This window comes from Rhea pennata, unplaced genomic scaffold (genome assembly GCF_028389875.1).
Source record: "Rhea pennata isolate bPtePen1 unplaced genomic scaffold, bPtePen1.pri scaffold_118, whole genome shotgun sequence".
In the NCBI taxonomy this organism is placed as follows: domain Eukaryota; kingdom Metazoa; phylum Chordata; class Aves; order Rheiformes; family Rheidae; genus Rhea; species Rhea pennata.
This window is the reverse complement of record NW_026907606.1, coordinates 94,750-110,269: the sequence shown is the minus strand read 5'-3', so window position 1 is coordinate 110,269 and position 15,520 is coordinate 94,750. Positions and strand designations below refer to the sequence as shown.

At 51.9% G+C, this 15,520-nt stretch overlaps 1 protein-coding gene across 13 annotated transcripts in view; it reads right to left on the bottom strand.

The window, feature by feature from the left end:
* LOC134154152 (tenascin-X-like) overlaps nt 1–15,520 on the bottom strand; it is a 56,068-nt gene that overhangs the window by 17,953 nt on the left and 22,595 nt on the right. For 6 of the 13 annotated variants that reach the window (XM_062600850.1, XM_062600859.1, XM_062600857.1 and 3 more), the window contains 12 exons: nt 14,748–15,038; nt 13,988–14,284; nt 13,177–13,467; nt 10,594–10,890; nt 9,477–9,767; nt 8,357–8,653; nt 5,783–6,079; nt 4,659–4,955; nt 3,527–3,817; nt 2,404–2,700; nt 1,272–1,568; nt 149–445 (listed from right to left, as the gene is read on the bottom strand). In XM_062600850.1, the coding sequence (XP_062456834.1) occupies nt 149–445; nt 1,272–1,568; nt 2,404–2,700; nt 3,527–3,817; nt 4,659–4,955; nt 5,783–6,079; nt 8,357–8,653; nt 9,477–9,767; nt 10,594–10,890; nt 13,177–13,467; nt 13,988–14,284; nt 14,748–15,038 (3,540 nt within the window). The remainder of the gene's footprint in view (nt 1–148; nt 446–1,271; nt 1,569–2,403; nt 2,701–3,526; nt 3,818–4,658; nt 4,956–5,782; nt 6,080–8,356; nt 8,654–9,476; nt 9,768–10,593; nt 10,891–13,176; nt 13,468–13,987; nt 14,285–14,747; nt 15,039–15,520) is intronic. The other 7 variants (XM_062600851.1, XM_062600853.1, XM_062600860.1 and 4 more) reach the window with 7 other exon arrangements.

Below are 15,520 nucleotides of genomic sequence, written 5' to 3'. Positions count from 1 at the left end.
TCCATGATCATCACCAGTGCAGCAAACAAGAACACTGCCCATTCCCCAATAACACCAAAACGACAAGGATGGACCCTAGCACGGATCCTGAACAACTCCAAAACAGGAGCACAGAAGGCACATGGACAGTGCCTGCAGCTCAACTCACCTGTGACCGCGTCGGTGGAGATGGGACCCAGACGTTTCCGTCCCCACACACCATACAGGTTGAACTTGTAGCGCCGAGATGGAACCAGGTTTGGCACGGTCACACTGCGGGAATCGCCATCCACAGGCACCACCTGGGGCTGGCCTTGTGCATCCTTGTACTGCACCGTGAAGGAGTCAAAGGTGCCCTCAGGGACAGTCCAGTCGAGCTGGATGGAGTCACGGGTGACATGGGAGGCCGTGAGGTCACCCAGGCGGGGCTGGGAGGCTGGTTCTTCCTCCTCCGGTGGCGCTGGGGCTGCAATGGAGAGGACACCATGAAAAAGGGATGCAGAAAAGCAATTAAAATCCACCCGTCCATCCATACACCCATCCAACACTCCATCCATTTAACCACACAAACAGACCTCCATACTGCCATATACTCAACTCATCATCCCTCCCCCTATCACTTACCCCAAAAATCCACCAATCTCTTCAGCCAGCCGTATGGCCACCCAGACAACCAAATTATCATCCACCCATTAACCAACTCATCCATCTCCCAATCATCCATCCACCCCTTCTCCCATCTCTTTGCCCAGCTAACCATTCGTCCAGCCATTTAGACATCCCTTACTCATGCTATTCAGTCAGACAGCCAACAGTCCTTCTCTCCAGCCATCCAGTCATCCACCCACTCACCAGTATCTCCACATAGACATATGGGATTCCTTCCAAACAAGCAGCTTTCCAAGGACAACTATCCACACATCAAAACATGCATCCACGAATCCACCCATACAAATACCCAAACATTCCCTTAACCAGCCAAACATTCATACAACCTACCATGCGTCCCTCCAGTCATCAGAAGAACTTCCCATGCAAAATCTCCCCAACCACCCATTCAACCACCATAATATCCACTCAGCCTTACAAGCTATCACCCATACAACATCTCCTTACACCAGCCATCTCTCCACCCTCTCATCCACACATGATCATCACCAATGTAGCAAACAAGAACACTGCCCATTCAACAAAAACAGCAAAAGGACAAGGACGGACCCTAGCACGGATCCTGACCCAATCCAAAACAGGATCACAGAAGGCACATGGGCAGTGCCTGCAGCTTGACTCACCTGTGACAGCATCGGTGGAGATGGGGCCCAGACGTTTCCGTCCCCACACACCGTACAGGTTGAACTTGTAACGGCGAGATGGGACCAGGTCGGGCACAGTCACACTGCGGGAATCACCGTCCACAGGCACCACCTGGGGCTGCCCTTCTGCATCCTTGTACTGCACCGTGAAGGAGTCAAAGGTGCCCTCGGGGACAGTCCAGTCGAGCTGGACGGAGTGAGGGGTGACATGGGAGGCCGTGAGGTCGCCCAGGCGGGGCTGGGAGGCTGGTTCTTCCTCCTCCGGTGGCGCTGGGGCTGCAATGGAGAGGACACCATAAAAAACGGATGCACAGTGGGGATTAAAATGTACCCACCCATCCATCCACCATCCAACACTCCATCCATTTAACCACACAAACAGACCTCCATAATGCCATATACTCAACTCATCATCCCTCTACCAATTACCACAAAACTGTCACCTATCATCTGGCCACTCAGCCATCTCACCAGCCACTCAGACAGCCAAATTATCATCCACCCATTAACCAACTCATCCATCCGCCAATCATCCATCAGCCCATTCCGCCACTTCTTAGCCCAAAACCCATTCATCCAACCACTTAGACATCCCTTGGTCACACGGCTCAGCCACAAAGCTGCCAGTCTGTCACTTCATCCATCCAATCAAACACCCACCCACCAATTTCTCCAGATAGACACCTAGGTCTCCTTTCAACCCATCAAACAGATTTCCAAGAACATCTATCCAACCTTCAGGACGTGCATCCATTAATCCAACCACACAAACACCCACACATTCCTCTAACCAGCCAAACATTCATACAACCTTCCATATATCCCTCCAGTCAGCAAAATATATTCACATACAAACATCTTCACAACCATATATCCAACAATCTAAATATACACTCAGCCTTACAAGCTATCACCCATACAACATCTCCTTACACCAGCCATCTCTCCATCCTGTCACCCACACACGATCATCACCAGTTCAGCAAACAAGAACACTGCCCATTTCACCAAAAAGCCCCAAAAGGACAAGGATGGACCCTGCCAGTCCTCCTGAACAACTCCTAGCCAAAGACCCAAAGGGGACAAGGATGATGTCCACAACCATGCTCACCTGTGACAGCATCGGTGGAGATGGGGCCAAGACGCTTCTGTCCCCACACACCATACAGGTTGAACTTGTAGCGACGCGATGGGACCAGGTCGGACACGGTCACACTGCGGGAATCGCCATCCACAGGCACCACCTGGGGCTGGCCTTGTGCATCCTTGTACTGCACCGCGAAGGAATCAAAGGTGCCCTCGGGGACAATCCAGTCAAGCTGGACGGAGTGAGGGGTGACATTGGAGGCCGTGAGGTCACCCAGGCGGGGCTGGGAGGCCGGTTCTTCCTCCTCCGGTGGCGCTGGAGCTGCAATGGAGAGGACACCATAAAGAACGGATGCACAGTGGGGATTAAAATCCACCCATCCACCCATCCACCATCCAACACTCCATCCATTTAACCACACAAACAGACCTCCATAATGCCATATACCCAACTCATCATCCCTCTACCAATTACCACAAAACTGTCACCTATCATCTGGCCACTCAGCCATCTCATCAGCCACCCAGACAGCCAAATTATCATCCACCCATTAACCAACTCATCCATCTCCCAATCATCCATCCGCCCATTCCTCCACCTCTGTGCCCACTCAACTATTCATCCGGCCATTTAGACATCCCTTGCTCATGCTATTCAGTCAGACAGCCAACAGTCCTTCTCTCCAGCCATCCAGTCATCCACCCACTCACCAGTATCTCCACATAGGCATATGGAATTCCTTCCAAACAAGCAGCTTTCCAAGGACGACTATCCACACATCAAAACATGCATTCACGAATCCACCCATACAAACACCCAAACATTCCCTTAACCAGCCAAACATTCATACGACCTACCATGCGTCCCACCAGTCATCAAAAGAACTTCCCATGCAATGTCTCCCCAACCATCCATCCCACCACCCTAATATCCACTCAGTCTTCCAAGCTATCAACCATACAACATCTCCTTACACCAGCCATCTCTCCAACCTGTCATCCACACATGATCATCACCAATGTAGCAAACAAGAACACTGCCCATTCAACAAAAACAGCAAAAGGACAAGGACGGACCCTAGCACGGATCCTGAACTCCAAAACAGGATCACAGAAGGCACATGGGCAGTGCCTGCAGCTTGACTCACCTGTGACAGCATCGGTGGAGATGGGACCCAGACGCTTCCGTCCCCACACACCGTACAGGTTGAACTTGTAATGGCGAGATGGGACCAGGTTTGGCACGGTCACACTGCGGGAATCGCCGTCCACAGGCACCACCTGGGGCTGCCCTTGTGCATCCTTGTACTGCACCGTGAAGGAATCAAAGGTGCCCTCGGGGACTGTCCAGTCGAGCTGGACGGAGTGAGGGGTGACATGGGAGGCCGTGAGGTCGCCCAGGCGGGGCTGGGAGGCTGGTTCTTCCTCCTCCGGTGGCGCTGGGGACGCAATGGAGAGGACACCATGAAAAACGGATGCACAGTGGGGATTAAAATGTACCCACCCATCCATCCACCATCCAACACTCCATCCATTTAACCACACAAACAGACCTCCATAATGCCATATACTCAACTCATCATCCCTCTACCAATTACCACAAAACTGTCACCTATCATCTGGCCACTCAGCCATCTCACCAGCCACTCAGACAGCCAAATTATCATCCACCCATTAACCAACTCATCCATCCGCCAATCATCCATCAGCCCATTCCGCCACTTCTTAGCCCAAAACCCATTCATCCAACCACTTAGACATCCCTTGGTCACACAGCTCAGCCACAAAGCTGCCAGTCTGTCTCTTCATCCACCCAACCAAACACCCACCCACCAATTTCTCCAGATAGACACCTAGGTCTCCTTTCAACCCATCAAACAGATTTCCAAGAACATCTATCCAACCTTCAGGACGTGCATCCATTAATCCAACCACACAAACACCCACACATTCCTTTAAGCAGCCAGAGATTCATTCAACCTACCATGCATCCCTCCAGTCAGCAAAATATATTCGCATACAAACGTCTTCACAACCATATATCCAACAATCTAAATATACACTCAGCCTTACAAGCTATCACCCATACAACATCTCCTTACACCAGCCATCTCTCCATCCTGTCACCCACACACGATCATCACCAGTTCAGCAAACAAGAACACTGCCCATTTCACCAAAAAGCCCCAAAAGGACATGGATGGACCCTGCCAGTCCTCCTGAACAACTCCTAACCAAAGACCCAAAGAGGACAAGGATGATGTCCACAACCATGCTCACCTGTGACAGCATCGGTGGAGATGGGGCCAAGACGCTTCCGTCCCCACACACCATACAGGTTGAACTTGTAGCGGCGAGATGGGACCAGGTCGGGCACGGTCACACTTCGGGACTCGCCGTCCACAGGCACCACCTGGGGCTGGCCTTGTGCATCCTTGTACTGCACCGTGAAGGAGTCAAAGGTGCCCTCAGGGACAGTCCAGTCGAGCTGGACGGAGTGAGGGGTGACATGGGAGGCCGTGAGGTCGCCCAGGCTGGGCTGGGAGGCCGGTTCTTCCTCCTCTGGTGGCGCTGGGGCTGCAATGGAGAGGACAGAGTGAAAAAGGGATGCAGAAAAGCAATTAAAATCCACCCGTCCATCCATACACCCATCCAACACTCCATCCATTTAACCACACAAACAGACCTCCATACTGCCATATACTCAACTCATCATCCCTCCCCCTATCACTTACCCCAAACATCCACCAATCTCTTCAGCTAGCCGTATGGCCACCCAGACAGCCAAATTATCATCCACCCATTAACCAACTCATCCATCTCCCAATCATCCATCCACCCGTTCTCCCATCTCTTTGCCCAGCTAACCATTCGTCCGGCCATTTAGACATCCCTTACTCATGCTATTCAGTCAGACAGCCAACAGTCCTTCTCTCCAGCCATCCAGTCATCCACCCGCTCACCAGTATCTCCACATAGACAGATGGGATTCCCTCCAAACAAGCAGCTTTCCAAGGACGACTATCCACACATCAAAACATGCATCCACGAATCCACCCATACAAACACCCAAACATTCCCTTAACCAGCCAAACATTCATACAACCTACGATGCATCCCTCCAGTCATCAAAAGAACTTCCCATGGAAATGTCTACCCAACCATCCATCCCACCACCCTAATATCCACCCAGCCATCCAAGCTATCACCCATACAACATCTCCTTACACCAGCCATCTCTCCAGCCTCTCATCTACACATAATCATCACCAGTTCAGCAAACAAGAACACTGCCCATTCCCCAAAAACACCAAAAGGACAAGGATGGAGCCTAGCACAGATCCTGACCCAATCCAAAACAGGAGCACAGAAGGCACATGGACAGTGCCTGCAGCTTGACTCACCTGTGACAGCATCGGTGGAGATGGGGCCGACACGTTTCCGTCCCCACACACCATACAGGTTGAACTTGTAATGGCGAGATGGGACCAGGTCGGGCACGGTCACACTTCGGGACTCACCGTCCACAGGCACCACCTGGGGCTGCCCTTCTGCATCCTTGTACTGCACCGTGAAGGAGTCAAAGGTGCCCTCAGAGACACTCCAGTCGAGCTGGACGGAATCAGGGGTGACATGGGAGGCCGTGAGGTCGCCCAGGCGGGGTTGGGAGGCTGGTTCTTCCTCCTCCGGTGGCGCTGGGGCTGCAATGGAGAGGGTACAATGTAAAAAGGAAAGCACAGTGGGGATAAAAATCCACCCATCCATCCATACACCCATCCAACACTCCATCCATTTAACCACACAAACAGACCTCCATACTGCCATATACTCAACTCATCATCCCTCCCCCTATCACTTACCCCAAACATCCACCAATCTCTTCAGCCAGCCGTATGGCCACCCAGACAGCCAAATAATCATCCACCCATTAACCAACTCATCCATCTCCCAATCATCCATCCGCCCATTCCTCCACCTCCGTGCCCACTCAACTATTCATCCGGCCATTTAGACATCCCTTGCTCATGCTATTCAGTCAGACAGCCAACAGTCCTTCTCTCCAGCCATCCAGTCATCCATCCACTCACCAGTATCTACACATAGACAGATGGGATTCCCTTCAAACAAGCAGCTTTCCAAGAACAACTATACACACATCAAAACATGCATCCATGAGTCAACCCATACAAACACCCAAATATTCCCTTAACCAGCCAAACATTCATACAACCTACCATGCATCCCTCCAGTCAGCAAAATATCTTCCCAGGCAAAGTCTCCCCAACCACGCATCCAACCACCCAAATATCCACTCAGCCTTCCAAGCAGTCACCCATACAACATCTCCTTCCACCAGCCATCTCTCCATAGAATCATAGAATCAGTAAGGTTGGAAGGGACCTCTGGAGATCATCTAGTCCTACCCCCCTGCTCAAGCAGGGTCACCTAGAGCATGTTAGATGGTTGCATCCAGGCAGGCCTTGAATATCTCCAGAGAAGGAGACTCCACAACCTCTCTGGGCAACCTCTTCCAGTGCTCTGTCACTCTCACAGTGAAGAAATTCCCCCTCACGTTAAGGCAGAACTTCCTGTGCTTCAATTTTTGCCCATTGCCTCTTTTCCTGTTGCATGGGACAGCTGAAAAGAGTTTGTCCCTGTCCCCTTGACACCCTCCCTTCAGGTACTCATACACATTGAGAAGATCCCCCCTCAGTCTTCTCTTCCCCAGGCTAAAGAGGCCCAGCTCTCACAGCCGTTCCTCATAGGGCAGATGCTCCAGCCCTCTGATCATCTTTGTAGCCCTACGATGGACTCTCTCCAGTAGCTCCATGTCTCTCTTGTACTGGGGAGCCCAGAACTGGACACAGTGCTCGAGATGAGGCCTCACCAGGGCTGAGCAGAGGGGCAGGATCACCTCCCTCGACCTGCTGGCAACACTATTCCTAATGTATTGGCTTTCTTGGCCACAAGGGCACATTGCTGGCTCATGGTCAACTTGTCGTTCACTAGCATTCCCAGGTCCTTCTCTGCAGAGCTGCTCTCCAGAAGGTCAGCTCCCAGCTCGTACTCGTGCCTAGGGTTATGTCTCTCTAGGTGCAGCACTCTGCACTTGCCCTTGTTGAACCTCAGGAGGTTCCTCTCCGCCCAGCTCTCCAGCCTGTCCAGGTCTCTCTGAATGGCAGCACAGCCCTCAGGTGTGTCAGTCACTTCTCCCAGCTTGGTATCATCAGCAAACTTGCTGAGGAGGCACTCTGTCCCCTCATCCAGGTCATTGATGAAGAAGTTGAACAGGATGGGAGCCAGTACTGAGCCCTGGGGGACGCCACTAGCCACAGGTCTCCAACTAGACGCCACGCCACTGATGACAACCCTCTGAGCTCTGCCTTTCAGCCAGTTCTCAATCCACCTCACTGTCCACTCGTCCAACCCACACTTCCTGAGCTTATCTAGGAGGATGTTATGGGAGACATTGACAAAAGCCTTGCTGAAGTCAAGGTATACAATGTCCACTGCTCTCCTCTCATCTATCCAGTCAGTCAGTCCATCCTAGAAGGCTATCAGATTGGTTAAGCGGGATTTCCCCTTGGTGAATCTATGCTGGCTACTCTTAATCACCTTCTTTTCCTCCATATGTCTGGAGATGACATCCAGAATGAGCTGTTCCATCACCTTTCTAGGGATGGAAGTGAGGATGTCCAGCCTGGATCCTCCTTCTTGCCATTTTTGAGGACTGGAGTGACATTGGTTTTCTTCCAGTCCTCACGCACCTCTCCAGTTCTCCGTGACTTTTCAAAGATGACAGAGAGCGCCCTCTCCATCCTGTCACTCATCCATGGTCATCACCAATTCAGCAAACAACAACACTGCCCATTCCCCAATAACACCAAAAGGACAAGGAGGGACCCTAGCACGGATCCTGACCCAATCCAAAACAGGAGCACAGAAGTCACATGGACAGTGACTGCAGCTCGACTCACCTGTGATCGCATCGGTGGAGATAGGGCCCAGACGTTTCCGTCCCCACACACCATACAGGTTGAACTTGTAGCGACGCGATGGAACCAGGTCGGGCACGGTCACACTGCGGGACTCGCCATCCACAGGCACCACCTGGGGCTGGCCTTCTGCATCCTTGTACTGCACCGTGAAGGAATCAAAGGTGCCCTCGGGGACTGTCCAGTCGAGCTGGATGGAGTCACGGGTGACATGGGAGGCCGTGAGGTCGCCCAGGCTGGGCTGGGAGGCCGGTTCTTCCTCCTCCGGTGGCGCTGGGGCTGCAATGGAGAGGACACCATGAAAAAGGGATGCAGAAAAGCAATTAAAATCCACCCGTCCATCCATACACCCATCCAACACTCCATCCATTTAACCACACAAACAGACCTCCATGCTGCCATATACTCAACTCATCATCCCTCCTCCTATCACTTACCCCAAACATCCACCAATCTCTTCAGCTAGCCGTATGGCCACCCAGACAGCCAAATTATCATCCACCCATTAACCAACTCATCCATCTCCCAATCATCCATCCACCCGTTCTCCCATCTCTTTGCCCACCCAACCATTCATCCGGCCATTTAGACATCCCTTACTCATGCTATTCAGTCAGACAGCCAACAGTCCTTCTCTCCAGCCATCCAGTCATCCACCCACTCACCAGTATCTCCACATAGACAGATGGAATTCCTTCCAAACAAGCAGCTTTCCAAGGACGACTATCCACACATCAAAACATGCATCCACGAATCCACCCACACAAACACCCAAACATTCCCTTAACCAGCCAAACATTCATACAACCTACCATGCGTCCCTCCATTCATTAAAAGAACTTCCCATGCAATGTCTCCCCAACCATCCATCCCACCACCCTAATATCCACTCAGTCTTACAAGCTATCAACCATACAACATCTCCTTACACCAGCCATCTCTCCACCCTCTCATCCACACATGATCATCACCAATGTAGCAAACAAGAACACTGCCCATTCAACAAAAACACCAAAACGACAAGTATGGACCCTAGCACGGATCCTGAACTCCAAAACAGGAGCACAGAAGGCACATGGGCAGTGCCTGCAGCTTGACTCACCTGTGACAGCATCAGTGGAGATGGGGCCAAGACGTTTCCGCCCCCACACACCATACAGGTTGAACTTGTAGCGACGAGATGGAACCAGGTCGGGCACGGTCACACTGTGGGAATCGCCGTCCACAGGCACCACCTGGGGCTGGCCTTGTGCATCCTTGTACTGCACCGTGAAGGAGTCAAAGGTGCCCTCAGGGACAGTCCAGTCGAGCTGGACGGAGTGAGGGGTGACATGGGAGGCCGTGAGGTCACCCAAGCGGGGCTGGGAGGCCGGTTCTTCCTCCTCCGGTGGCGCTGGGGACGCAATGGAGAGGACACCATGAAAAACGGATGCACAGTGGGGATTAAAATGTACCCACCCATCCATCCACCATCCAACACTCCATCCATTTAACCACACAAACAGACCTCCATAATGCCATATACCCAACTCATCATCCCTCTACCAATTACCACAAAACTGTCACCTATCATCTGGCCACTCAGCCATCTCACCAGCCACCCAGACAGCCAAATTATCATCCACCCATTAACCAACTCATCCATCCGCCCATTCCGCCACTTCTTAGCCCAAAACCCATTCATCCAATCACTTAGACATCCCTTGGTCACACGGCTCAGCCACAAAGCTGCCAGTCTGTCACTTCATCCATCCAACCAAACACCCACCCACCAATTTCTCCAGATAGACACCCAGGCTTCCTTCCAACACATCAAACAGATTTCCAAGAACATCTATCCAACCTTCAGGACGTGCATCCATTAATCCAACCACACAAACACCCAAACATTCCTTTAAGCAGCCAAAGATTCATTCAACCTTCCATGCATCCCTCCAGTCAGCAAAATATATTCGCATACAAACGTCTTCACAACCATATATCCAACAATCCAAATATACACTCAGCCTTACAAGCTATCACCCATACAACATCTCCTTACACCAGCCATCTCTCCATCCTGTCACCCACACAAGATCACCACCAATTCAGCAAAACAGAACACTGCCCATTTCGCCAAAAAGCACAAAAAGGACAAGGATGGACCCTGCCACTCCTCCCGAACAACTCCTAACCAAAGACCCAAAGGGGACAAGGATGATGTCCACAACCATCCTCACCTGTGACAGCATCAGTGGAGATGGGGCCAAGACGCTTCCGTCCCCACACACCATACAGGTTGAACTTGTAGCGACGAGATGGAACCAGGTCGGGCACGGTCACACTGCGGGACTCGCCGTCCACAGGCACCACCTGGGGCTGCCCTTCTGCATCCTTGTACTGCACCGTGAAAGAGTCAAAGGTGCCCTCAGGGACTGTCCAGTCGAGCTGGACGGAGTCACGGGTGACATGGGAGGCCGTGAGGTCACCCAGACTGGGCTGGGAGGCCGGTTCTTCCTCCTCCGGTGGCGCTGGAGCTGCAATGGAGAGGACACCATGAAAAACGGATGCACCGTGGGGATTAAAATCCACCCATCCATCCATACACCCATCCAACACTCCATCCATTTAACCACACAAACAGACCTCCATGCTACCATATACTCAACTCATCATCCCTCCCCCTATCACTTACCCCAAACATCCACCAATCTCTTCAGCCAGCTGTATGTCCACCCAGACAATCAAATAATCATCCACCCATTAACCAACTCATCCATTTCCCAATCATCCATCTGGCCATTCCTCCACCTCCGTGCCCACTCAACCATTCATCCGGCCATTTAGACATCCCTTGCTCATGCTATTCAGTCAGACAGCCAACAGTCCTTCTCTCCAGCCATCCAGTCATCCATCCACTCACCAGTATCTACACATAGACAGATGGGATTCCTTCCAAACAAGCAGCTTTCCAAGAACAACTATACACACATCAAAACATGCATCCATGAGTCAACCCATACAAACACCCAAACATTCCCTTAACCAGCCAAACATTCATACAACCTACCATGCATCCCTCCAGTCAGCAAAATATCTTCCCAGGCAAAGTCTCCCCAACCACGCATCCAACCACCCAAATATCCACTCAGCCTTCCAAGCAGTCACCCATACAACATCTCCTTCCACCAGCCATCTCTCCATAGAATCATAGAATCAGTAAGGTTGGAAGGGACCTCTGGAGATCATCTAGTCCTACCCCCCTGCTCAAGCAGGGTCACCTAGAGCATGTTAGATGGTTGCATCCAGGCAGGCCTTGAATATCTCCAGAGAAGGAGACTCCACAGCCTCTCTGGGCAACCTCTTCCAGTGCTCTGTCACTCTCACAGTGAAGAAATTCCCCCTCATGTTCAGGCGGAACTTCCTGTGCTTCAATTTTTGCCCATTGCCTCTTTTCCTGTTGCATGGGACAGCTGAAAAGAGTTTGTCCCCGTCCCCTTGACACCCTCCCTTCAGGTACTCATACACATTGAGAAGATCCCCCCTCAGTCTTCTCTCCCCCAGGCTAAAGAGGCCCAGCTCTCACAGCCGTTCCTCATAGGGCAGATGCTCCAGCCTTCTGATCATCTTTGTAGCCCTACGATGGACTCTCTCCAGTAGCTCCATGTCTCTCTTGTACTGGGGAGCCCAGAACTGGACACAGTGCTCGAGATGAGGCCTCACCAGGGCTGAGCAGAGGGGCAGGATCACCTCCCTCGACCTGCTGGCAACACTATTCCTAATGTATTGGCTTTCTTGGCCACAAGGGCACATTGCTGGCTCATGGTCAACTTGTCGTTCACTAGCATTCCCAGGTCCTTCTCTGCAGAGCTGCTCTCCAGAAGGTCAGCTCCCAGCTCGTACTCGTGCCTAGGGTTATGTCTCTCTAGGTGCAGCACTCTGCACTTGCCCTTGTTGAACCTCAGGAGGTTCCTCTCCGCCCAGCTCTCCAGCCTGTCCAGGTCTCTCTGAATGGCAGCACAGCCCTCAGGTGTGTCAGTCACTTCTCCCAGCTTGGTATCATCAGCAAACTTGCTGAGGAGGCACTCTGTCCCCTCATCCAGGTCATTGATGAAGAAGTTGAACAGGATGGGAGCCAGTACTGAGCCCTGGGGGACGCCACTAGCCACAGGTCTCCAACTAGACGCCACGCCACTGATGACAACCCTCTGAGCTCTGCCTTTCAGCCAGTTCTCAATCCACCTCACTGTCCACTCGTCCAACCCACACTTCCTGAGCTTATCTAGGAGGATGTTATGGGAGACATTGACAAAAGCCTTGCTGAAGTCAAGGTATACAATGTCCACTGCTCTCCTCTCATCTATCCAGTCAGTCAGTCCATCCTAGAAGGCTATCAGATTGGTTAAGCGGGATTTCCCCTTGGTGAATCTATGCTGGCTACTCTTAATCACCTTCTTTTCCTCCATATGTCTGGAGATGACATCCAGAATGAGCTGTTCCATCACCTTTCTAGGGATGGAAGTGAGGATGACCAGCCTATAGTTGCCTGGATCCTCCTTCTTGCCATTTTTGAGGACTGGAGTGACATTGGTTTTCTTCCAGTCCTCACGCACCTCTCCAGTTCTCCGTGACTTTTCAAAGATGACAGAGAGCGCCCTCTCCATCCTGTCACTCATCCATGGCCATCACCCATTCAGCAAACAAGAACACTGCCCATTTCCCAATAACACCAAAAGGACAAGGATGGACCCTAGCACAGATCCTGACCCAATCCAAAACAGGAGCACAGAAGTCACATGGACAGTGCCTGCAGCTCGACTCACCTGTGACCGCATCGGTGGAGATGGGGCCAACACGTTTCCCTCCCCACACACCATACAGGTTGAACTTGTAGCGACGCGATGGAACCAGGTCGGGCACGGTCACACTGCGGGAATCGCCATCCACAGGCACCACCTGGGGCTGGCCTTGTGCATCCTTGTACTGCACCGTGAAGGAATCAAAGGTGCCCTCGGGGACAGTCCAGTCGAGCTGGATGGAGTCGGGGGTGACATGGGAGGCCGTGAGGTCACCCAGGCTGGGCTCAGATGCAGGTTCCTCCTCCTCCAGAGGGGCTGGGATGCAATGGAGAGAGCAGAAAGGAAAAGGGATGCACAGTGGGGATAAAATTTTATCCAGCCAGCCAGCCAGCCAGCCAGCCAGCCAGCCATTCACATCCATCTACCCATTCAACCATCTATGCATGCATCCATGCATCCAACCATCCATCAATGAGTACATCAGCTTATCTACTTAAACATCCATTTATACATTCAGACATTCTACTAATGACATCCTCATCTATCAGTCCCCCAGACATCCACCAGTCCATCCATCCATTCAACCACCTGTGTATCCATCCATCTATTTAAGCAGCCACCCATCAAACACTTCACCCAGCTGTCCAATCTTTCCCTCTACCATCTATCTGTCCACCCTGTAGACTCACACATGATCATCACCATTCAGCAAACAAGAACACTGCTCATTCCCCAAAAACACCAAAAAGACAAGGATGGAGCCTAGCACGGATCCTGAACAACTCCAAAACAGGAGCACAGAAGGCACATGGACAGTGCCTGCAGCTCGACTCACCTGTGACTGCATCAGTGGAGATGGGGCCAACACGTTTTCGTCCCCACACACCATACAGGTTGAATTTGTAGCGACGCGATGGAACCAGGTCAGGCACGGTCACACTGCGGGACTCGCTGTCCACAGGCACCACCTGGGGCTGGCCTTGTGCATCCTTGTACTGCACCGTGAAGGAGTCAAAGGTGCCCTCGACAACGGTCCAGTCGAGCTGGACGGAATCAGGGGTGACATGGGAGGCCGTGAGTTTGCCCAAGTGGGGCTGGGTGGCCGGTTCCTCCTCCTCCAGAGGGGCTGGGGCTGTAGTGGAGAGGGCACAATGCAGAACGGAAGAACAGTGGGGATTAAAATATATCCGTCCATCCATGCAACTATCCACATCCATCCATCCATCCAATCATCCATCAATGAGTACACCAGCTTATCTACTTAAACATCCATTTATACATTTAGACATTCAGCTAATGACCTCTTCATCTATAAGTTCCCCAGACATCCATCCATCCATCCACCTGTCCATCCGTCCATCTGCCTAACCAGCCACCCGTCAAACAAGTCACTCAGCCATCCAACCTCTCCTTACACCATCTATCATCTCTCCATCCTGTAGACTCACCCATGATCATCACCCATTCAGCAAACAAGACAGCTACCCATTTCTCAGAAAGCCCAAAAGGGCAAGGATTAACCCTGCCAGGGCTCCTGACCCACTCCTAACCAAGGGCCCAAAGGGGACAACGATGATGTCCACAACCATCCCCACCTGTGACAGCATCGGTGGAGATGGGGCCAAGACGTTTCCGTTCCCACACACCATACAGGTTGAACTTGTAGCGGCGCGATGGTGCCAGGTCGGACACAGTCACACTGCGGGACTCGCCATCCACGGGCACCACCTGGGGCTGGCCTTGTGCATTCTTGTACTGCACCGTGAAGGAGTCAAAGGAGCCCTCGGATACTGTCCATTCCAGCTGGACAGAGTGAGGGGTGACATGGGAGGCCGTGAGGTCGCCCAGGCGGGGCTGGGATGTCAGTTCCTGTTCCTCTGGTGAGGCTGGGGCCACAGTGGAGAGGGCACAATGCAAAAGGGAATCACGAAAGGGATAAAAACGTATCCATCCATCCGTTCACCCAACCATCCATATCCATCTACCCATCCACCCATCTACGAATGCATCCATGCATCCAACCATCCATCCATCAGAACATCAACTTACCTACTTTAAATTTAAACATCTATTTATACATCCAGACATTCAACTAATGATGCTTTCATCTATTAGCCTCCCAGACATGCACCAGTCCATTCATCCATCCATCCACCCGTCCGTCCATCCATTGACTGTTCATCCATCCATTCATCCATCTGTCCATCCATCCACCCACCTGTCCATCCATCCATCATACAATTCACCCAGTCGTCCAATGTTTCCTTCTGCCATCCATCCCTCCCTTCTATCACTCACCCATGATCATCACCAATTCAGCAAACAACAACACTGCTCATTCAACAAAAACACCAAAAAGACAAGGATG